This window comes from Arvicanthis niloticus, chromosome X (genome assembly GCF_011762505.2).
Source record: "Arvicanthis niloticus isolate mArvNil1 chromosome X, mArvNil1.pat.X, whole genome shotgun sequence".
NCBI lineage: Eukaryota > Metazoa > Chordata > Mammalia > Rodentia > Muridae > Arvicanthis > Arvicanthis niloticus.
This window is the reverse complement of record NC_047679.1, coordinates 128,721,607-128,746,042: the sequence shown is the minus strand read 5'-3', so window position 1 is coordinate 128,746,042 and position 24,436 is coordinate 128,721,607. Positions and strand designations below refer to the sequence as shown.

Below are 24,436 nucleotides of genomic sequence, written 5' to 3'. Positions count from 1 at the left end.
AGGGGAAGGCCCAACCCAAAACCCCTCCTGGTTTCAGCCCGAGATGAGTGGGATAATTCATAATCCGTTCTAGGTCATGGCCGGAGATATCTCAAGGCAAGCCCAGAGGCAGTTCTGCTTCTGAGTTCTGTGCAGCTAAGGTGGGTAACTCCACCTAGATCCTATCACTTGGTCTGTTGTGGTAAGCAAGGTCTCTCAGGCCTGCTCATGGCTGGGGGATGGGTACATATGGTGGATTACATTGATGGATTTTTGAATAATGAACCATCCCTGCATCCTTGGGATGAAGCCTACTTGATCATGGTGGATGATGTCTTTGATACATTCTTAGTTTTTCTATGCTATTATTTTATTGAGTATTTTTGCATCAATGAGTTTGTGAGTGTTCCCTCTGTTTCTATTTTGAGGAATAGTTTGAGGAGTACTGGCATTAGCTCTCCTTTGAAAGTCTGGTGGAATTCTGCACTAAAACCATCTGGCCCTGGGTGTTTGTTTGTTTGTTTGTTTGTTTTTGGTTGGGAGAACTTTAATGACTGCTTCTATTTCCATAGGGTTTATTGGACTATTCAGATAGTTTACCTGATCTTGATTTAGCTTTGATAATTGGTATCTGTCTAGAAAACCATCCATTTCACTTACATTTTCTAATATTTTGGAGTACAGCCTTTTGAAGTAAGACCTAATGATTCATTGAATTTCCTCAGTGTCTACTCTTATGTCTCCCTTTTCATTTATAATTTTGTTAATTTGGTGCTGTTTCTCTGCCTTTTAGTTAGTTTGGCTAAGGATTTGTCTATCTCTTTGATTTTCTGAAAGAACCATCTCTTGGGTTTTTTGATTCTTTGTATTGTTCTCTGTGTTTCTTGTTAATTTCAGTCCTGAGCTTGATTGTTTCCTGCTATCTAGTCCTTCTGGGTGTGTTTGATTCTTTTTTTCTAGAGCTTTCAGGTGTACTTCTAAATTGCTGGTATGAGAACTTCCTAATTTCTTTATGGAGGCACTAAGAGTTATGAGTTTTACTTGAAGCACCACTTTCATTGTGTCCCATTAAGTTTGGGTATGTTGTGCCCTCATTTTCATTGAATTCTAGAATTCTATCCACACTGGCATCTCATGGGTGCCAAGGCTGGTGCTTCTGGCCCACCTGAGCCGGTGACCTGAGCTGAGCAGAGGCTCATGGCCTCAGGCCTTGCCTAGTCAGGAACATGATGGCCTGTTAACAACAAGCCAGATTGGGTGCCTCCATTTTAAATTTTAGCCATAACAGGTTTGGTATTTTATACTGTCCGAAATTTCCTGGATGTTTTGTATCATGAACATTTTAGACTTTGTATTTTCTTTGAGTGATATATTGATTTCTTCTACACCTGAGATTCTCTCTTCCATCTCCTGATGGTACAGGAGTTCTGTACTCTGTAGTTCCTGTTCTCTTTCCTAGGTTTTCCATCTCCAGGATTGCCTCAGTTTGTATTTTCTTTATTGCTTCTATTTCCTTTTTCAGGTTTTAGAAAGTTTTATTCATGTCCTTCACCTGCTTGATTGTATTTTCCTGTATTTCTTTATATTTATTTGCTTTCTCTTTTTTTTTAAAAAAGATTTATTTTATTTATGTGAGTACACTGTGGCTATCTTCAGACACACCAGAAAGAGGGCATTGGATCCCATTACAGATGGTTGTGAGTCACCATGTGATGTGGTTGCTGGGAACTGGACTTGGGACCTCTGGAAGAATAGTCAGTGCTCTTAACCACTGAGTCATCTCTCTAGCCCCTTGCTTTCTCTTTTAATACCTCTATCTATTTGAATGTATATTCATGTGTTTCTTTAAGGGATTATTTATGTCCTCTTTAAAGGCCCGTATTATCTTTATAAAATTGGATTTGAGATCCTCTTGTGCTCCAGTTTCATTAGAATATGGTTTGTTGTAGAGGATAGCTGGGCTCTGGTGGTGCCATATTGCCCTGGGTCTTGTTGACTGTGTTCTTTCACTGCCCTTTAGGCACCTGTTTTTCCCTGGTGTTGGCAGGATGATCCTGATGGCAGTACGACTTCACGGGAAGATGGAGGGGAGACATGGGATAGAAAATGGAGGTCAGGGTACCCTACCCTGATGGCTGTGTTTCAGGCAGACCCCACTCTGCAACCTTTGTTTTGGGTGGACCCTACTCTGCAGGGTGTGTCCCAGTCAGATCCAGCTTGAGTGTCAGGCAAATCCAAATAGGATGGGGTAGTCAGGCAGGGTTCCCAGCTGATTAGTTTTGGGGCCTCCAAATGTTTCCATGGGGAGGCAGGATGATCTTGGGGTCCCACAAGACTTCTCCAGACCAAGGAGCAAGGCCAGATCTAGACAATGATGCTCAGGGGACAGTTCTCGAGCCAAGTTCCACTATGCAGATGCTTGTTCATGGCTTCATTTCCACAGAGAGTGGTGTATGAAGTCAAATGGTGTCTGGTCTGGTCTGAAAGCATGAACTCAACCTGCTTTCTTATAGAACCCAGGATCACTAGTACAGGAATGGCACCACCTACAATGGGCTGGGCCCTCTCGTATCACTGTAAGAGAGTACTCTACATGGTTGCCCACAGCTGGATCTGATGAAGGTATTTTCTCATTTAAAGCTCCTTCCTTTTTGATGATTGTAGCTTGTGTCATGTTGATATAAGACTAACCAGTATGCATGCAAGCACACGCGTGTGTGTGTGCACGCACACACGCACGCACGCACACACACACACACACACACACACATACATTTAAAAAGCAAGATGATAATGATGTGTCAGTGTAGTTTCATTGAATATATGGCAGTCTCACTCTAGTGAGTATTGCTAATGGGGAAACTGTGCATGTTGTTGGGGCAGAAGGTACACGGGAATTTTTGGTAACCTCTTCTCAATTTTGGTATCAACATTCTGCTACTCTAAAAATAAATCTAAAAACATAATAAAAATAAAGCTAAAGATGATCTTGAGTTTCTACATGCTTCCACCACTGGAGAGCTGGAACCACAACTCCCTGTTTATATGGTGCTAGGGACCAAACCCAGGGTTTTCTTCATGGTAGGCAAATAAAGACTCTAAAACCCATATCTCATATCCTTCAGGGTGGCCTACACTAGATAGTAGATCCTGCTTAGCATAGTGGCAAGGGGGCTCATAGAAGAGCCAGAAACTAATATTAAGCCCCAAAATGACCCTGAAGAAGTTTTGAAATAGAAAAGAAACAATGAACCAAAAGGAGAGCTACTAGAATTAGATTTAAATTTTAGTTGTAAACAATCAAAGTTTGAAAATATGTAGAACACTGGAACTGTGAAAGCAGAGGAAGTACCAAGTCAGAACACAGAGATAAGAAAATTAATACCAAACTTGGTTTTTTTGAGTACATAGAACGAAGACATAAAGAGAAAATAGCAGTCCATCTAAGCAAGCAAGAAAACAAATAAACAATAACCAGAGAAAGAAATATTTAAACCAAAGCTGGAAAATAACAGATATTGATTAAATATCTAATCTCACAAGACCTCAAAACATGCTTGGTGGCTGACTGACTTATAACCAGACATCCTCTGCCTTCTCCAGGCTAAATTAGTGGGTGAGGGAATAGAAGCAGGGCTGGCCAACAAGCTGTTGGAGCTGTTCACACTGTACTTGGCTCCCTTTAAGAATCCATGTGTTTCTGTTGGCTGGCTGTTTTGACCACAAACCTGGATTTGTTTCATCTCTATTTCCACAGTGTTTTAAATTATCTAGTTAAAGGAAAGTTTCACTTCTTGACTGAACTTGTATGTGTTTACTGAAGAACCTTTAAATAAGGGATTCTTAGCTGAACTGAGTGTGTGTGTTTGCTTATTAAGTTCCACCAAAACTCAGTGGGGAAAGTGGGTATCATTTATCAAGGTCTCTCAAACTCTAATATCCTTTTGTTCTACTTTTTTTTGTTCTTTTTTTGGTGATTATCTTTTCATATTTATTACATATTAACCCCAACAATATAAAATTAAAGTCTAGGTGGTACAAAATTGTCAAATGTAATATCGCTATTGAAAGTTAGTGGCATAAGAAATGAAAGTGTGTTGTTTAAATTTACCAACAACTAAAGATAACCACATAAGGCTGGGCATGGTGGCTGACACCTGTAATCTCAATACTTGGGAGGCTGAGGATGAAAGCATTGCTGTCAGTTTGAGACCACTCTGGGCTACAGACTGAGAGAAGAGACATCATCTTAAAGGCCCAAAAGAAGGAGGAGGAGAGAAAGGAGAAGGAGGAGACATATCAGAGTTGTATTGCATTTTCATGAGTATAATTTGATGACCCCTGGACCACCTAAAAAGATAGCATTGTCCCATTGTGCTATCTTTTCTTATATGCCATCAATTAGAAAATTATGATAAATTTTACTTTGCTTCTGATATTGATCTTGGTATGTTCTAAGATTGAGAATGACTTTGAACTTCTGGTCCTCCTAACTTCACGCCCTTAGTGCTATACTGTACTGTACAGTCACTGCAACTCATGTGAAACTGGAGATTAGTCTCAAGGTTTCTTGTATGTCTCCCAACTAAACCACATCCTAAACCCATATCCAGCTTCTTACTCTTAATCATACCTTCTAATACACTGAATTCACAAACATATAGCTAATTTGTTTTTAATTCTCTCTCTCTCTCTCTCTCTCTCTCTCTCTCTCTCTCTCTCTCTCTCTCTCTCTGTCATTCTCCACTTCCGATTAGCAGCCAGGACTTGTGCCCAGTTGGCATCCCTATGAACCCCCACCATGTGGATCCCACCATTTTCTTCTTGGCTTATATCTTTGTTTTGCTTCAGAACATCCTTGAGTAGCTTCTTAAGAAAATGTATCTGAAAGAAATTTTATTAGCTCATATATCTCTATAACTCCTTATTTCATTGTTACACATGATAGGCATTTTGACTTGTACCCAATACTATTACTTCCTGACAATCATGTTCCTTTAGAATTTTTGGGGGGTAACAAGCAAGGTTTTTTTGAGAAATAACCTCCTGGATCAAAAAGGAATCCCTAACAATGGATTGCCTTTCCTACAATTTTAAAAGCTTTGCCCTATTGTCTATGTTGCCCTGTTATGTTTTGTCTGGTGCTAGTCTCATGACTGTTTCTTTTCCTCAGTTTTTATTTTTTCACTCATCTTTTTAAATTAATCATTTTATTTATTTACATTTCAAATGATATCCTCCTTCCTGGTTACCCCTCCACAATCTCCCATCTCATCCCTCCTCTGTATTGGTCAGGTGCTGGTAGAGCCTCTCAGAGGACAGCCATGATAAGCTCCTGTCAGCAAGCATTTCTTGGCATCAGCAATGGGGGGGGGGGTGTTGGTGTCTGCAGATGGGATGGATCCCCAGGTGGGGCAGTCTCTAGATGGCCTTTTCCTTCAGTCTTTGTTCCATTTTTTTGTCCATGTCATTCCTTTGGACAGGAACATTTCTGAGTTAAAAGTCTGAGATGCATGGGTGGCCCCATCTCTCAACTGGGGGGCATGCCTATCTACTGGAGGTGGTCTCTACAGGTTGTATCTCCCCTTTGTTGGATATTTTGGCTAAAGTCATCGCCATTGAGTCCTGGGAGCCTCTGGCTTCCCTGGAGTCTGAGACTTTCTAGGTTTTCCTCAGTTTTTAATTTTCAAAGTCTTGTTAGGCAATGGACTTCCAGAACACTCCTCAAAGTTATCAGTTTTCTCCCTCTTTTTAAAAAGTTTATTTCTCTCATAGTTTTGTCTTTGCTATTTCACTGTTAACTTCTTGAATCTTCCTCCTTAAAATCCATGTGAGAATTTGAACTTAATCTTAACTTTTGTTGTGCTAGAGAGTGAACTGGAGACTTGTGCAAATATATAAGCATTCTGCCACTAAGCTATGTTTCCAGCCAAATAATCAAATTTAATTTTTAAGAATTCCTTTTTGTCTCTGATTGTTCTTTTATATAATGTTCTGTTCGTATTTATGGATACAATATTTTCTCTTAGTTCTCTGAATATACTAATTATATATATATATATATATATATATATATATATATATATATATATATAATCTTATATTTCATAAGATTCCAGATGCTTTTTTTTCAGTATTGGGCATTAAAGCCAATGTTTTGTACGTTTTAGACAAGACCTTGAATTTTTGTGTGTATTGAAGGCTCTCTTCTATCTCTTTTTCATGTTTAAGAAGACAAGTTCTAACAATATATCTCTGGCTGACCTGAAACTTGTGGTGATTCTCCTGCCTCGTGACCTCTTCAGTGCTAGGATTACAGGTATAAGACACCACACCGAGCTCTTTCTCTCAATTTTTTATGATACTTCGTAATTATTTATAATTAATAAAGAAGAGTTCAATAGCTATTGTGGATTTAATGTTCTGTTGGAGATCTGTTTTTCTGATCCAAACGACCTCTATGAGGGCAGGAGCTGGAGGAGTGGAGATCATAGATTCTACTGGCTAAAATGAGGAAGAAATTACTCAGGAGTTGTCAGCATCCATGCTGGAAGCCTCTCTGCAGATGTCGTTCCGTTTCTTCATAGAACAGTCAGATGTTTTCTCGGTAGGCCCGTGCCAGCTCCAGTTCAGCTGTCTGCTTGGGGAGAGGGGTGTTTCAACTGAAACCATCATCCTGCACTGGGGCCTTCACTGAATCCCTGTGTGTCTACTGTTGTTTTATTTCATTTTTTTCTATAACATGCCTCCAGATTCATACTATTTGTTGTTAAACCTGCAAACTATCCCCTATCTTTTCTGAAGCTGCCTGGTCAAATATTTTCAACTATATTTTCTCAGCTACCTTATTTTTCAAGTAATTCTTCTCTGCATTCTCTCTCCTCTCTCGCCTCTCTCTCTCTCTCTCTCTCTCTCTCTCTCTCTCTCTCTCTCTCTCTCTCTCTCTCTGTGTGTGTGCAGGTATACATGTGGATATGGGTGCATGTCTACATGTGCATGGAGACAGGAGACAACCTCTAGTGTTGGGCCTCAGGAACCATCATGGGTGTCCCTGCAAGCTCTACTGTAGGCAGGGAAATGAACTGCAGGGGGCAAGAACAAAATTTGTTCCAATAGGTCTTAGTTAGCCAGTGTTGGTTCAAACTTCTAGAGTCTGACCCCAGGCAGTTTATTTTAGACATAGTTAAGTACAGTGCAATTTTGGGAAAGAAAACTTCCCTGATAACAGTTATCTCAATTCCGTGTGGAGAATGAATATTTGAGCCTAACTACATGGAAAGCCTTTTGCAAAGTGTAGGCAACCTCTACAATAAGGATGCATGCTACAGCTTAGGGTGTGTTTTAAGTCATGCAGATAGTGTTGAGGTCACCAGGCTATAAAATACATTCTGACATCTCCCCTAAGAAAGGGTTCTACTGACTGAGAACAAAACTAAGGATGAAGATCTAGGGAGGGAGAGTCTGAGACAAACGAGGGGATTCAAGTGTGACCTTACCCCATAGGTAACACAGACCACCGGGCTATTAACAATATCCACTCCCAGCCTTCTGGGTAGAAAAGAGACATATACGTTTCTTCTGTTGATGAGACAAACCTGCCTGCATGCTTCACATCCCTGGTTTCTATAGTCCTTGTCTGTGAGCACAAAGACTGCATGCCATTTACATCCATCTTATTTAAAGATGATTTAAAGAGTTTGGGCCTATCACTTGCATGAAACTCACCAAGTAGGCTAGGCTAGCCAGCTAGCCTCGGGATTCTGCTTGTTTCTGCCTCCCCGGTACTGGAATTACAAAATTACAAACACACGGCTCCATGATTAAATTTTTAAAAATGCTCAGAAGATTGAAATCAGGTTCTCATGTTTGCACCATCAAACACTTTGCCAACAGAACTTTCACCAAAGTTTGTTTATTTCCTTTTAATTGTTGGCACTTTTCTTTCATTGCTAAATTCTATCTATCTGTCTATCTATCTATCTACCTACCTACCTACCTATCTGGATTGGGGATGAGAGAATGAGCCATAGCATGCATGTGAATGAAGGTCACAGGACAATTTATGTGAGTCAGTTTTAGATACTGGAACTTGGACTTGGGTCATCAGGCTTAGCAGCAGGGGCCTGTATCCACTAACTCATCTTGACAGCCCTGGCACTTTTTTTTTTTTTTTTTGAGTAGTTTTAAGAGTAAAGAAGGAAAGCTTTGAGAGCATGTACATACAGGCATAATTTACTGTTTATTTATTTATTTTTTAGTTTTTCGAGACAGGGTTTCTCTGTGTAGTCCTGGCTGTTAGTGTCTTTTTAAATTTACCTTTAAATATGTATTTATTTTTATTTTATGAATATGAATGTTTTCCTGTATGAAAAGGATTGGGTTTTGCTTTGTTTATGAGGCAGCATCTCATGTAGCCTAGGCTCGCCTTGAACTCATAATGTAGACAAGGATGACTTTGAATTTCTGATCTTCTTGCCTTTACTTCCTGGGTACTAGCCTTATAAATGTGTACCACCATGCCATGTTTACGTAATGCTAGGAATTATCCCAGGGCTTTGTACATGCTAGTACATACATGTACACTTTACAACTGAACAACACTTCCAGCTTCTGGGGCAGTTTATTGGTGTGTATGATGGTTGAATGGTTTTAGGAGATGTTACATAAGTATCCAAAGGCCAAATTGTGTTTGTATTTGTGAAGCATCATATGGGATGTGCCTTCAGTATTTTGAACTGTGTCATCTTTCTCATTTTTCTTTGTCGTTTTGGATTTATTCTTTTGTGGACGCCCGACTCGCCAGCAAGAAAGACGCCACAACAGGATTCTTCCGCACATGTTTATTGGAGAGCCTCTTGAATGCAGGAGAGAAAGACCCCGAGCCCGGAAAATGGCGCTTCTTATATAGGCCTAGGAGTGGCGTGACCACACAGGATTGGCTCTGCTTCCAGAATCTCATTTGCGTGCCCCGAGATGGGCAGTGACTTGGCGAGTTAGCCCTTTTGCGCATGTGCGCATCGATTGTTCTCGCCGCCTCGGATTGCGATCCTCACCATTTTGTAATGGCGTTGATCTGCGGCTTCCCACATCTCCCCGTTTTTTATTTTTTATTGGCCTAATCCAACGATCTAGTCATGAACTTCATCAGCTCACGACGATCAAGGAGGATATTTAACAGGCAGGCAAAGATCACCCTATCGCGTGCAATGGGCAACATATCCTAGTGATGTGCAAGGGCTAATCAAGCCAAAGGAGCCTCACCTGTCCCAGTGCAATGAGCTAAACCCTTGGGGTGCAAAGGCTGAGTGCTCAGGTGCCTGTTAATTTTTCAACATAGTCAACCATACTTCAGGGGATGTGCCTTGTTCAATAGCCATAAGTGCTTGGGCAACAATCACCTTGTCACGTCTTTGTTGAGATCTGAATTTGCAGACCAACCATAGCAGAAACACCAATCCACAGCATATAATTGTGCCAAAAAGAAATATTCCCACCCATTCCTTAAAGTAAGAAAATGCAGAGGTAAGCCAAGAGGTAAAATTGCCAAGGGTAACAGGGTCCACTCGTGTTCCATTAAGGCTCAAGATCTGGATCTGCAATCGCTGCTGCATCTGGTCCAGCTCTCTTATCCAATTTCCCCCCAAATCGAACATCAGTATCAGGAGAATCAGAGCCGTCATCTTGCAATCTAGCTTCATTCTTCATGATCCGCAACAACCGAGTGGGGACCCAATTGGATTGTCTTCACCCTGGGGAAAGACACAAACAGCTCCCCTGGATCTGATAAGTATGGGATCTGGGCCTTTCCATTGATTATCCAACACATTCTTCCATTTGGCCACCTCAGCTGGTGGCTTTGGCCAATGGCCATGCCTATCGGCTGGTGCTTTGCCATACGTGTCTAAATTTAAAAAATTAAGTGTAAATAAAGTAAAAGACAATGCCATGCGTGGCGTCGGGGCCTCCATTCCCCCTTTTTGTTTTTGCAAGTACATTTTCAAGGTCCTATGTGCTCTTTCAATGATGCCTTGTCCCTGTGGGTTATAAGGGAGACCAGTTATATGTTTCACCTGCAACTGTTTACAAAATTGAAGAAATTTATTGGAGGTATATGCGGGACCATTATCTGTTTTCAGCATCAAGGGTTTACCCCATGCAGCCCATGCTTCTAAGCAATGAGCTATAACTGGAATAGTCTTTTCTCCTGTCATAGGAGAGGCATGTATGACACCAGAGCAGGTATCGATAGAAACATGGACATATTGCAGTTTACCAAAGGCTGGAAAGTGTGTAACATCCATCTGCCACACATCCAGAGGTCGAAGACCTCTAGGATTAACCCCCACTGAAGGGGCATTAAGAAATTCCACGCATTTGGCACATTTGAGGATGATGTCTCGTGCTTCTGCATGGGTAATATTAAACTTCAGCCTTAATGTAGAGGCAGGAACATGATACAATGAATGAAGCTCAGTGGCTGTCATTACTGGAGGTTGGGTCAGCATTGCCATCATTCTGGTAGCTTGATCGGCAATGGCATTTCCCTTTGCCATAGGGCCTGGTAACAATGAGTGCGCCCTAATATGTTGAATAAAAAATGGTTGGGAGTGACTCAAAATACATGTCTGGATCTGTTCAAAGATCCCTGCTACTGGACTGGCTGTTTTAAACATACCTGCTGTTTCAAGACGGGAAACAGCATTAACAACATAATGGGAGTCAGATATAATATTAATAGGATCAGAAAACCTTTTAAAAACTTCCAAAACAACCAAACACTCTACTAATTGAGGAGCATTAGGTAGGAATTGTATCGTAACAGGCTGTTCATTCAACACATAGCTGCCTAACCCTGTTTTTGAACCATCAGTATATATATCTATAGCTTGGGGAATAGGAGCAGATGCTGTTATTTTAGGAAATATCACAGGATGACACGATGCAAAGTGTAACAGGGGATGTTTTGGAAAATGATTATCAATAGATCCTAGATATGTGCATCGAAGAATGGCCCACTCATCTATGGTGGCACAGAGTGTTTGTACTTGAAATGCAGTATATGGAACAATAAGACTCTCGGGCAATTTTCCAAAATGGGTAATAGAACTCCGAATTACTTTTTGTGAAATTTCTGCAACTGCAGTGGGGTAATGTTCTACAGTTTTACCTGGTGAAGCATGTGGATGTATCCACAGCAGAGGGCCTTCCTGCCATAGCACTGCTGTTGGTAAATTCATAGTTTGTAATATACATAACTGAAAAGGCTTTTGCTCACTTATGCGGTTTAGCTGGGCTTTTTGTAAGGCTTCCTCTACCTTATTAAGAACTTCAGAGGCTTCAGTTGTTAATTGTCTCAATGAGGTGATATGCGCATCACCCTCTAAAATTTGGAATAGAGGTTTAATTCAGAAGTGGGGATCTTCAGATACGGTCTGATCCAATTAAGATCTCCCAGTAATTTCTGAAAATCATTTAACATGTTTAAATGATCTCTCCGTATTCTAATCTTCTGTGGGGTGACATATTATGGTGTAATTCTGGCTCCTAGAAAATGACTGATGCTTGATTGTTGTACCTTTTCAGGGGCTATGAAAAGACCTGTTTCAAGGCCTTGTCAAGTTCACAATAGGCCTGTTGTATAATACTCTCCTCAGGTCCACATAACACTATGTCATCCATATAGTGACAAATCTTTAAAGAGGGAAACTTGTCTCTAATCGGCTGTAAAGCATTCCCTACATATAACTGACACATGGTGGGGCTATCTGCCATGCCCTGTGGTAGAACCCTCCACTGATAGCGTTTATCAGGTTCCATGTGATTAATAGAAGGCAAGGTAAATGCAAAGCGAGGTTTATCCCTCTCATTGAGCAGGATAGAAAAGAAACAATCCTTGATGTCTACAACTATAATTTTCCATGTCTTAGGTAGCGCAGATAGGAGCGGAAGCCCGTGTTGGACAGGACCCATCACCTGCATTTGTGCATTAATAACCCTTAGATCATGTAAGAGCCTCCACTTGCCTGACTTCTTTTTTATAACAAATATTGGAGTATTCCAAGGAGATTGGGTAGTCTCTAAATGGTCTAGTTCTAGTTGTTCCCGAACCAATTCTTGTGCTGCAGCCAGTTTTTCGGAGGGCAAAGGCCACTGAGGCACCCACACCGAGTCCTCCGTTCGCCAAGGTATAGGCAGAGGCTCCTCAGCAGCCCCTAGGAAAAATCCAGCCCTTTTCTATCTTGTTTCCCTTTTGTCTCTATCGGTAAGGCCTTTCCTTGTAACTTCTTTCCAATTCCTAATCCGGGTATATAACCCATCTCTTTGTGTTTCCTCTTTAAGGGCTTCTGTCTACCAGTGCTCTCCTTAAGTTCTTTGAGAGTGTTATTTATGTCTTTCTTAAAGCCCTCTATCATCATCATGAGAAGTGATTTTAATTCTGATTCCTGCTTTTCTGGTGTGATGGGGTGTTCAGGGCTTGCTCTGATAGGGGAGCTGGGTTCTGATGATGCCATGTAACTTTGGTTTCTGTTGCTTACATTCTTGCTCTTGCCTTTTGCCATCTGGTTAACTCTAGTGCTGCCTGTACTTGCTGTCTCTGACTGAAGCCTGTCTTTCTAGTTATCTAGCTTGTGTCTGATCTCCTAGGGTCCAGATGTCTCTGTGATCTTTTCCAGCTGCACTGATTACAGTGGTACCTCTAGGATGCCTCAGGATATGGTGCCTCCAAGGTAATAGTCCAGCTAGGTGTCTGTTGTTCTGGGTGCAGTGTCTCCTCTAGAATATCTCAGGATATGTTGTCTGAAGCTCTGAGTTCATTTGTTCCTCTGTGGCTCTGGATTGAGTGGACCTTCCAGTATGTCTCAGGTGGAATCCGGGGTCCACACAACAGCAGACCTGGCAGAGGTCTGATCTAGGCCTCAGATCTGAGAACTAGTTTCTAAGACACTGTCCAAGTTAGAGCACCTGGGATCCCTGCTTCCTCTGGGTTCTTGGAGGTTGGGGACAGAGCTGCCACCCAAGATCTGCTCAGTGCTCTGGCCCAGGCCGGAAGGAACCAGTGTTCCGGGCCAGGAGTAACTTCCTGGGTCCTTTTGGTTCCCAGTTACTCCCTGTTTAGGGCGGGCCCTGCTGTCTGCTTACCTAAGATACTGCCTGAGTTCGAGCACCTGGGATCCCTGCTTCCTCTGGGTTCTTGGATGTTGGGGGCAGAGCTGCCACCCAAGATCTGCTCAGTGCTCTGGCCCAGACAGGAAGGAACCAGTGTTCCGGGCCAGGAGTGACTTCCTGGGTCCTTTTGGTTCCCAGTTACTCCCTGTTTAGGGCGGGCCCTGCTGTCTGCTTACCTAGGATACTGCCTGAGTTCGAGCATTTGGGATCCCTGCTTCCTCTGGGTTCTTGGATGTTGGGGGCAGAGCTGCCACCCAAGGTCTGCTCAGTGCTCTGGCCCAGACCGGAAGGAACCCCATCTTTTATCATAATTTGACTTTGCCTGGGATAATCATTTGTTAATATAAAATTCAAGGCTTTCAGCACATCTCTCATCCATAAATTTACAGGTAACTGGAGCACATATGGTTGAAATGATCCCGTCCGACCCTCTGTATCTGTCCATTTTAGCGATTTAGCACTTATTGTTGGAGTGGCCTCATATCCCAGCCCTTGTAGGGTATGTGATGATTGGTTAACAGGACAGGATGCAGGCCACCAAAAACTAGACACAATGCTTTTGTCTGCTCCTGTGTCCAGGATGCCCTGGAATAATTTACCTTCTATATTCAGCTGTAAGGTAGGACGATCTCCCATATCAAGAGAGACATATGAAAAGGTCGTTCCCGAGGATCCAAATCCTTTATTTCCTCGTGAATCTTGCTTACTAGGGAACATGTTATGCAAGCTAGGAAGAACTAGTAATTGGGCAATGCGATCCCCAGGAGAGATAGAGACAATGCCCCGGAGTGCAGAACACAAGATTTTAACTTCTCCCTCATAATCAGAATCTATAACTCCAGGGTGTATTATCAATCCTTTTAAAGCAGAAGAGGATCAGCCTAAAAGCAGACCCACTGTATCTTTTGGAAAAGGACCTTTAAAATCTGAGGGAATAGGTTGACACCCCATTTGAGGAGTCAGGACTACTCTGAATGTGGCACAGATGTCCAATCCGGCTGAACCCGGAGTGGCTCTCCTCGGCTTGTTGATGGTCTCATGGATATCTGCATTCGTATTGCCCCATACATTTGCGGGCCCTGGGGACGTGGGCCCCTTGTCCCGTTTTTTTGGCTGTTGTGGTGTATCTTGAGGAATCAGTCGCCCTTTAATATCTTTGACCGATCTACATTCATTTGCCCAGTGTCTGCCTTTACTACACCATGGGCAAATTCCTGGTATTTTCTTTTCAGATCTATTCCTTCTGCCTTTTGGACACTGCCTCTGTAAATGCCCTCTCTGTCCACAATTATAACAAGTGAGATCCCTGGAATTCTGTGCTGATAACACGGCAGCAGCCAAGCCTGAATTGGATAAAGGCCCACCAATCTCTCTACATGCCTTCATCCAAGCCTGCAAGCCCTTCCCTTTCCAAGGTGTTATTGCATTTCTACATTCTTTGGTACATTGCTCATAGACCAACTGTTCCACCAGCGGCATGACGGCGTCGGAGTCACCAAATATCCGTCCAGCCGCTTCCATCATTCTAGCTACAAAGTCAGAGAATGGCTCATTCATACCCTGAATAATCTTTGTTAAGTTTCCTGAGACCTCTCCCTTATTTGGAAGGCTCTTCCAGGATTTTATAGCCAAATTATTAATCTGCTCATACACTTGTATGGGATAGGCTGTCTGATTATTTATCCACTGTCCCTGTCCCGTAAGCATATCAAAGTTCCATGCTGGCTGTCCTTCAGCCGTGTTAGCTTGGGCTTGATTAGCACTAAGGTCATGCCATATAGATTTCCAATCTAGATATTGTCCCATGGTCAGGCATGCCTTGACCGTACTCGTCCAATCTGCAGGTGTCATAGCATTGTAAGCAAATCTCTCTATCTGGGATTGTGTGAAAGACGCATTAACTCCATAGGCCCTTACGGACTCGGGCAAGTCTTTCACTTGCTTATGTTCAACAGGCTCATGAAACCTTCTCTGAGTGTTTGGATCTACAAGCACTGGAAACATCTGACTCAACTTTCTTCGCACTGCTGGAGTGCAAAAGGAATGTCCACATCCTGAGTCCTTTCCTGTTTTCTTTGTGTACGGTAGAGGAGGGGCACTAGACATTATCCCCGCTGGGCTATGCTCTGATTCATAGGCAGCAGCAGCCTCCTCTAAGTCCTCCTCCTCACCCGACGTAAGTTCTGAGTCTTCAGAGCTAGAGAGCTCTAGTAGCTCAAGGTCGGCTAGTGGAGGATAAAGGGACTCAGAACCTAACTTATCCCCCTCTTTAGTATCTTCCTTTTCCTTTTCTTTCCCTTTTCCTTTTCCTTTCTCTTTTCCTTTTCCTTTCTCTTTCCCTTTTCCTTTCTCTGTTTTATTTTTTCTGCGTGCTTCTGTTCTATTACCTTTCTCTGTTTCTGACATGCTTTCCTGATGTTTCTGTAACAACCGCTGTCCCTCCTTTACCACCCTTTCGCATTTTTTATCTTGTATACATGCCCTAACTAGCTTCCATAACGGTCGCGTGCCTGGCCTCAACTTCCCTTCCTCGGCCTCCCGTTGTATGTCTGTCCCTAATTTCTCCCAGCTGGGAGTCGTTAGTGATCCAGTCGGGGCAAACCAAGGGGCAATTCTATTGACTTCTCTAAGAAATGATTTTAAAATATCTTCGGACACTTTCAGGCCACGTTCTTTCAGCAGAGCCTGTAAGGCTTGTATCAGTGGGGTTGACTGTCCCACACCCATGCTGCTCCTTTCTACCTACAATTTAAGGGGACTGCCGGTCTTACTCCCAGCAAATACACTCGTGTCCAGGCCTATGACAATTAAGACAAAAACACACGACCAAGGCAAAAAGGACAATGAACGGAAGGGCGATAGCTACGAACAGCGGGTCCACCCCAAAAGAAAGCATACCTCTCAGAGACTTACCTTACTCTCTCTCCCGTGAAGCAGTTCTGAATCCTCCCTGAAGCAGGGGGTCCTCGCTTGTGCCTGACGATGTTCAATTTCCGGGTTTCGGCACCACTTGTGGACGCCCGACTCACCAGCAAGAAAGACGCTACAACAGGATTCTTCCGCACATGTTTATTGGAGAGCCTCTTGAATGCAGGAGCGAAAGACCCCGAGCCCGGAAAATGGCGCTTCTTATATAGGCCTAGGAGTGGCGTGACCACACAGGATTGGCTCTGCTTCCAGAATCTCATTTGCGTGCCCCGAGATGGGCAGTGACTTGGCGAGTTAGCCCTTTTGCGCATGTGCGCATCGATTGTTCTCGCCGCCTCGGATTGCGATCCTGGCCATTTTGTAATGGCGTTGATCTGCGGCTTCCCACATTCTTTTAAAATATCTTTTTCCCGTCACTCCCACAGATTTTTAGAAAGACAGAGTGGATTCTGTGTTCTATTTTCCATATTGCTAAAATTCTTCAGTTTGGTGAGGTATGTTGTATGTTTTCCTGGTTGTAATTGCCCCAATTTTTTATGTTGAGGATTAAATCCAGGGCTTTATAAGTGGTAGGCAAGTGCTCTACCATTATGTTTTATCCCCAGACTCTATCTCCCCATTTTAAAGGGATATTATTTTTAAATGCCACAGTTTCATTTTAAAATGGCTCTTTTTAATTCTACTAGTAAAATACTCTTGGTATAGTATTTTTTCTATCTTTCAGTGCAAATATAAAATATGTCATTTAAATCTCTTTTATCTAGTTTAAGGAACTTAAGATTCTCTTCACAAAATTTCAAAAATGTCTTGGCTTCTTGTTTTGTACATTACTCTTCTCAATTCAGGATTATCATGTTACAGCCCATAAAAACTTTGGGACTTAATTTAGTTTTAGTTTTTCAAGACAGGATTTCTCTGTGTAGCTCTGGCTGTCCTGAAATTCAAAGACATGCCTGCCTCTGTCTCCCAAATGCTGGGATTAAAATTATGAGCCACCATGCTAGGCTCAAAACTCTTAGATTTTGATCAGGGCAATTTCCAGATTTGTTAAAGAACTATTGACATTTTTATGTTGACTCTTCCATTCCAGGAATATGGTAGTTGACTTTTTTCACATCTTTTAACTATTTCAGTAAAATTTTATATGTTTTAACATTTCTTTAAACAAGTTCTTTTTTTAATTAATTAATTATTTTTTAAACATTTTCATTACATGTATTTATTCTTGTGTATATATGTATACAAGCATTCAGATGCTACAGTCTGAGTATGGAGATCAGAGGACAACTTTCTTGAGAGTCAGTTCTTTTCCTCCATAATGTGTGTCCTAGGTGTCACTCAGGTTATTAGGCTTGGCAGCAAGTGTTTTTATCTGCTGAGCTGTCTCAGAGACCCAGTTTTTCATATTTCTTAGTAAGTTTATTTCTAGACTTTAACCTTCCCATTATAGTTGGCAACAGTTTATTACTGGCTAGGTTTACATGCCTGCACCCTAATACTAAACTTAGACTAATGACCATTTCTCCTCATAGTGAAGGGCCAATTATGAGATTATAGTAGGAAAATGATGTACTTTATTTCTTGTGAATGATATTGCACTGTAGATCTTGATCTGTTTCTTCCTTTGTTCTCAATTAAATATCATGTTTCCTCTACAGGTTCGTAGACATCTTTGATCAGATTAAGGACATTCTCATTATAATTTTTTTAGATGTTTTTAAAATCACAAGTAGGTATTGAATTTTATCAAATGCTTTTTCCTGAATTTATTGGGATACTCACATGATTTGTTCTTAAAATTGTAATTGATTTATAATTTTAAACCATCCTTATATTCATGGAATAAACTCAACCTGGAAGTGGGACTGGAGAGGTGGCTTGTTGCTCTTGCAGAGGACCCAAGTTCAGATCCTATCCTCTGCATATGCAAATATCTGCATGCTCACACCCCAACACACACACATTCTACCACTCTAAGATTATACCCACTTGTTTTTTACATTTATCTATCTTAGTACTTTATGTGTATGAATGCTTTGCCTGTGTGTATGCATGTGTAGCACATGTGTGCCTGGTGCTCACTATGGTCAGAAGAACGCACAGAAGCCCCTGAGGCTAGAATTACAAATGGTTTTGAGTGGCCTATGGGTGCTGAGAATCCTCTAGATTTCTCCATTGTAGTAAAAAACATTACTTAGGTGATCCCGCCCCAAACTCAGTCATCATCCTTATTTTTCTTTCTTTCTTTCCATCTGATAATCAATATTTTTGGCTCAATTTTGAACATAAATCTTAAATATTACAAGTTAACAGAATTCAACTGCTACTGTCCTAATTAAAGACATCATCATCATATCTCTCTATCTTTCTTCAACTGTTGCCAGGACTTCTGGACTGGCCAGCTCTCCTTTTTTTTTTTTTTTTTGTTTTGTTTTGTTTTGTTTTGTTTTTCGAGACAGGGTTTCTCTGTGTAGCCCTGGCTGTCCTGGAACTCACCCTGTAGACCAGGCTGGCCTCGAACAAAGAAATCTGCCTGCCTCTGCCTCCCAAGTGCTGGGATCAAAGGTGTGCGCCACCACTGCCCAGCCAGTTCTTCATTCTTGACTGGCAACATAGGTTTTATGATGCCAGCTAGTGACTCAAATATTTATCAAGGGCTTCTCATTTCAAAATAATCTCCCAGTTCTTTTGGTGGCCTGGGTCTCTCTCCATTCACATTGGCCTCCTTAGTAAGGCAGGCATAGTCCTTCCTTAGGGTGGTTAAACTTTCCTAGAATGTTTTCCCCAGTTACTTGTATTGGGGGATGACATGAGGACAAAAGCTAGAGGATATCATAATGGCACTCCTTTCATCCTTGCTCTATTTCAAAGTCTTTATCTCTATGTAAAATTTTAAGTTCTACTTACTTGCATGGTTAGTATGACTCTTCCTTACCAGGATTCTAGTTTGTCTCCTTGTTCAGTACTAAAACAATGCCTAACAAATAAACGAATGGAGAGGGGAGCCAAATATGAATCAGAAAGTCTCTTGTTGAGCATTTGATTAGCACAAGGAGCATTAGATGCTGACTGGTATCAGGGTAAGGTTGCTTTGACAAACGTCACCTAAACCTTCCCTCATACTCTTAAATCCAGATAGTTGGTTCTCAGGTCTTCAAAGCAGTGCTGCTTCCTCTGGGCTCACTCCCTTTTATATATACTTCCATCAAACCATCTGATTCAACAATGGCGGACAGATCTCTTATGGGCTTGGCATGCGCCATCTGCCCATTATAAAAGTCTGCAAAGACCAGGGTTTGATATGTTGATTTTACTGCCAGCCTTAAGAGTGCGACACCTACTAATTAAGTGGAATAATACAATCGGTAGACCCTTTAAAACAAGTCACTTGGCTTGGAACGTCAAGCTTCTCAACAGGCAACTTTGCTTCTACATAAAATGATACTAAGAAAGTGCTGGTGCAGTCAAATGCTTATAGCAGAGGTCAACTGCTCGGCAGGGCGGCGCTAAAAGGGGTCAAGAGCTTAGAGTTCTTTAAGCGCTTTAGTCCACAAGGAGGGCCCAGTTAATCCTCAACATTCAAATGCTGCCCACAAAACCAGTCCCTCTGTGCCATAGCTGCCTCTTTTCTCCAAGTGACAGTAGAACTCCACCAATCTGCAGCTGAATGGGGTCCACTCCTTTTCCTGCTTAAACAGACAGGAACTCCTGCCAATTGAGGGCATCACCGCTAAGGCTCCGCCCCAGCCTGGGTTCCACAGCCAATGGAGCTTAAGCTCGACAAAGCGCAGGCAGTGAGGCTCCGGCGCGCAGGTGCAGGAGCACCCAGGCTGGCCGGGAGGGCGGGGCGCGACGTCGGCCGTGCGGGGTCCCGGCATCGTTTGCGCGCGCGCTCCCTCCTCTCGGAGAGAGGGCTGTGGTAAAAGCCGTCCGGAAAATGGCCGCCACCGCCACCGCCGCCGCTGCCGCTGCCGCCGCCGCCGCCGCCGCCGCCGCCGCCGCCGCGCCGAGCGGAGGAGGAGGAGGAGGCGAGGAGGAGAGACTGTGAGTGGGACCGCCAAGGCCGCGGGCGGGCACCCTTGCTGGGGGGCGGAGGGTAGGGGCGGGACGTGGCGCGGGAGGGGCCCGCGGGTCGGGCGACACGGCTGGCGGATGGCGTCCCTCCTCTCTACCCTCCCCCTCCCTCTGCCGCCGGTGGTGGCTTTCTTCACTCGTCTCCCGCAATCGCGAGCGACGGTCCTCGGTGCGATCTCCCTGGAGCCACCTTCGAATGACGCCCTCCCGCTGCCCGCCCCTTCTGTGCGCATCCTGGGCCCCAGCAGTGCAAGCGCCCTTGTCGTCTGGGTTTCGCCAGTTGGGGCTGCGCGCGCTCCTGCCCTTCTTGGGGCTTTGGGCCGCGGCACTGTCGCGCGCCCGCGGTCCCGGCCTCTCCCTGGATCGCGCTGTCCCCTCTCCCTCGCGCGCCCCCACTCCCGTTACACGTTCCCCCCTCACGCACATACTGGCGCGCGTGCGCAGTCCACCTCCCGTTGGGCGAGTGCGCCACAAGGGTTCCTGAGCTCTTACCCCCATCTCTGGGCTTTGCTCCCTCCTCCTCCTTTCCCATTCCATGACTTTTTGCCCCCACTGCAATCGAGTCGGTCCATCAGCTCCATTCCCCACTTGGCAGGAACAAGTTGGGGGTTATTGTCCACCCACAAAAAGGACTAGACATTATGTTCCTAGGTCCCACAACTCATCATAAAGAGATGGTTGTAGTTCTCATCAGGCACCGTGGGCAAGGGACTGTGCGTTCCTCAGCACTTGAAGCTCTTCCGTGAGACCATGCCCGCAGGGTGCTCTGGTTCTTTGGGGATGCTGTGCTGTGGCTTCGGAATATGAGCGTCTTCCCACCCTCCCTCCCCTCCCTTCGCCAGCCATCATCCAGTTACATAAGTGGAATGGGACGTTGTATGTAACGGGCTCTCTGGGCTCTCTTCGTCCTGGAGCGCTCAGGATCGCCAGTACCAGATGGGGACGAGTTCATCGCATCGCTGTGACTCCTGTCAATTATCTCTGAAAGCTCATTCCCTTTTTAGTTTCGTTATTGCTGAATCACTTAAAATAAAAACAGGTGACTTTTATGTGGCAGTGGCAATGTTTCTGAGGTTTTGCACTAAAGGCTTTAAGTCATCATGGAGTCTAAAAAGATTCGATCTCCCAAGAAAGACCCTGGTATGACATTATTAAGTATGGACTCCGGCAGGGTAAGGCTTGCTAGGGAATATCCCTGTGCTGGTTCCGTGTATGTTCGAGTTGTATGTAGGTTGATCAAAACAAAAATGGGCTCCACCACAAAATTGATATTCCTGACTCAGCCAGGCAGATATGTATTCCTGGTTAATTTTCCAGGAACACAAATGGGCTCTGTTGAGTCATTTGCATGTTGTCTCCAGTGTTTGGAATCATTACCCCAAACAGTGAGACAATAGGCTCAGATACAGAGTGGTTGATGTCGATCGTGAAACAGAATGGACTAATTTATAGTGCTAAGTGGCTGAGATGTTGTAGAACTCTCACAAGTTCTAGATACCTTATACTACATAAATGAAACCAATTTGGGCCTAGGTTGTAAAATTTCACTAATAGGTAATTATTACTGTAGAGGATAATTTTGGGTTCGTGGTTAGAATTATCTTGTGAATCTCAGCAATTTCAATTAATAACATGATTAAGCTTATATCTTAGGTTCTTTGAAATATGTCGGATCTCTATAAAAAGATAAAGTTTGGATTGTTAGGTCTTTGGGGAATTTCCACCAAGAATTTGGAAAAATATATTTATTTATAGGCTTTTGGTTTTTCGTTACAGAACCTTAAAGAATCCAAACACCTTAAAAGTACAAATGATCTAAAATGAGTTAATATGCATGACCTGTTCATTAAGCAAAGTGGCTGATGGGCAGGGTGCATTCACTTTCACAAACACACCCCCAAGTCTTGCTTGTCAAAAAATTTTGAGGTTTGTACATCTGAGCCTGAGCTTAGAGTTGGAACCTTTACTTTGTTTTCATATTCTACAACAAGTTTGCTTCCTCAGGTGCCCCTCCAGTTAGCTATTTGTTGTGCCCATAGCTCTTTAAACATTGTAAACAACTTCTAGAACAGTTTCCTTTCAAAGTGCCTGGTTACATCTGAAGTTAGTGTGTCCTGAGAATTTGAAGAAACTGTATGGCTTTCTTGCTAGTATTGATCTATCACATATGCCTATTTCCTTTCCATGAGAATGTGTCTTGAGTGCTTTAAAGCTACAGTAACAGGTCCCTGTTTCACTGAAGAAGAAAGCATCATGTAGTCCCTTGTACACTAAGGATTGTTTTTTTTTTCTTTTTGTTGTTATTGTTATACTGGTGGTCAAACCCAGGACCTCATGCATGCTAGACAATCACCCCACATCATTAGCCTTCTACTCTGTTTTCTGTGCTGTTTGCTGAGGCACATATGACCACAAAGCCCACACATAGACCACAAAGATTTTAAGAAGGTTATGATACATTTTTGCAATCTGTGTATTTTCCAGATAGAGTTGTTCCCTCTACGTGATCTGCTTCTATGAAGCCTAATATATTGGAGACAGGGAGGCAAAGCTATGGAGTTTGAAGGAAAAAAACGGCTAAATCCCCGGTTCCAGTGCCCTAACTCCACTCATGCACTCCTGAGAAGTTTTTTTTTTTTAACCTAGAGTAAAGAGCAGCAGTGGTAAACTTGTTTGTTTGCATGGCAAATGATATGTCTTGTAAGCTGTTATCTTTTCTAAAGGTAACTGTCAGTGAGAATCTTTTTTTATTAATTATTCTCATATATTGCATGCCAACTGCATTTTCCACTTCCTTCTCTCCTCCCAGTCCCTCACTTCTTTCCCCATCCCCATCTACTCCTCCTTTTCCCTTCAGAAAAGGGCAGGCCTCCTGGGTATATCAACCAAACATGGCATATTAAGTTTCAGTAAGACTAGGCACAAGCCCTCATATTAAGGCAGCCGAGTAGGAGGAAAGGGATTCCAAAAGTAGCCAAAAGTGTCAGAAAGAGCTCCCCACTCCCTCTGATAGGAGTCCCACAAAAACAGGTCACTCATTGGGGAATCTTTTAATTGGTTAAGAGCAGTTTACCACTAGTGAACTATGTCTGGGAAGCATAGACTCGTGGACAATGACATTTCTAGTAGCCAGTGTTTTAAGCACAGCCTGGACTGGAGAATTCCAGGGAATATGGCAGAATACCTCATTTTAATTACCTGCTCTGGTAACATCTGTTCAGACAGAAGCAATCTTTTTAGTTAAGTAGAGAAAACTATTCTTCTAAGGGAAGGACATTATCCTCAGTACCCATCACAACCTTTTTTTAATCATTCTGCTGTTGTCCAGTCAGAACACTGCACCTGCTCATCATTTCAGGGCGGACCAATGCGAGTCCAGTGGCTCCCAACTTCTGGGGCTTGCTTATACAGAAGGTGTGTGTGTGCTCTTCTGCTTTCTACAATTCTCTTCTGCCTTTCTCTTCCAAGGAACATTTTCCTTTGAAAGTTTGATTTCAACAACTTTCATGGGAAATATAGTATATGGAATGTCTGAGTAGTGGCAAGACTCAAGAGAAGGCAGGCATGCCTACTCCCATGTTAAAGGGTGGGGGGGGGGGAAGTATGACCTTTTCCTAGATACTCTGCTAGCATGTGAATGTCTGCTCACCTAGCTCTGCTGGTACTATGGATGTCTGGACTCTTGTTACTGGCCAAGCCTTAGTAAAAGTGTGCTTATCTTTTCCTAGGAGCGGGGGGGGGGGTATTTTAGTATGAAACATTTTTGTTGAATTTTCACCTAACTATATTGATTTTTAGCTTTTTTTCCTCATGAAATCTCAAAAATTTTTAAGAGCTTAGAATAAAGCTTAGTTCAGATTACAGTGAAGTAAGGGCTGAAGATATAGGACTCAGTCAGTAGTAGAACATTTGCTTTACATGAGCAAGGCACTGATTTCAGTTCCATCCTTACAAAAAATAAAATTACAGGTAGGTAAAACTGTGGTCTTGAGAAGTGGTGATTTTGTGGGCCTTCTTAAACAAGGCACTGGTTTGATTTTTTATTAGGCTGATATCCAAAAAATAATTAACTTTGGGATTTTCAAACTGTTCCATGACTTAATTCTATGATTTAAGGAAACTATGGGCATGAAGAAGTTTTGCTGAGCCTTAAAAGATAACTGTAAGCATCATCTACGGAAATAGCATACAGCTGCAAAGGAATTGGTTGCTGTTGCCCTTCCTCTGGATTTGACCCCATGAGTGACTTAGTCTTAAGTTGTATAGTATAATAAGCTTTTCTTTTAGT

General features: G+C 42.8%; 1 protein-coding gene and 1 long non-coding RNA gene across 2 annotated transcripts in view; one reads left to right on the top strand and one right to left on the bottom strand.

Annotated features, from left to right (window-relative positions):
- Positions 1 to 8,804: 8,804 nt before the first annotated feature.
- LOC143435447 (uncharacterized) lies at positions 8,805 to 17,127 on the bottom strand. Its single transcript, XR_013105768.1, has 2 exons — positions 16,060 to 17,127; positions 8,805 to 9,728 (listed from the first exon to the last, which is right to left on the bottom strand). It is a non-coding gene; the product is annotated as an uncharacterized LOC143435447 (long non-coding RNA).
- A 2,822-nt stretch (positions 17,128 to 19,949) lies between these two features.
- Mecp2 (methyl-CpG binding protein 2) overlaps positions 19,950 to 24,436 on the top strand; it is a 62,674-nt gene continuing 58,187 nt past the window's right edge. The window contains exon 1 of the mRNA XM_076918362.1: positions 19,950 to 20,118. Within this exon, the coding sequence (XP_076774477.1) occupies positions 20,012 to 20,118 (107 nt within the window). The 5' untranslated portion in view covers positions 19,950 to 20,011. The remainder of the gene's footprint in view (positions 20,119 to 24,436) is intronic.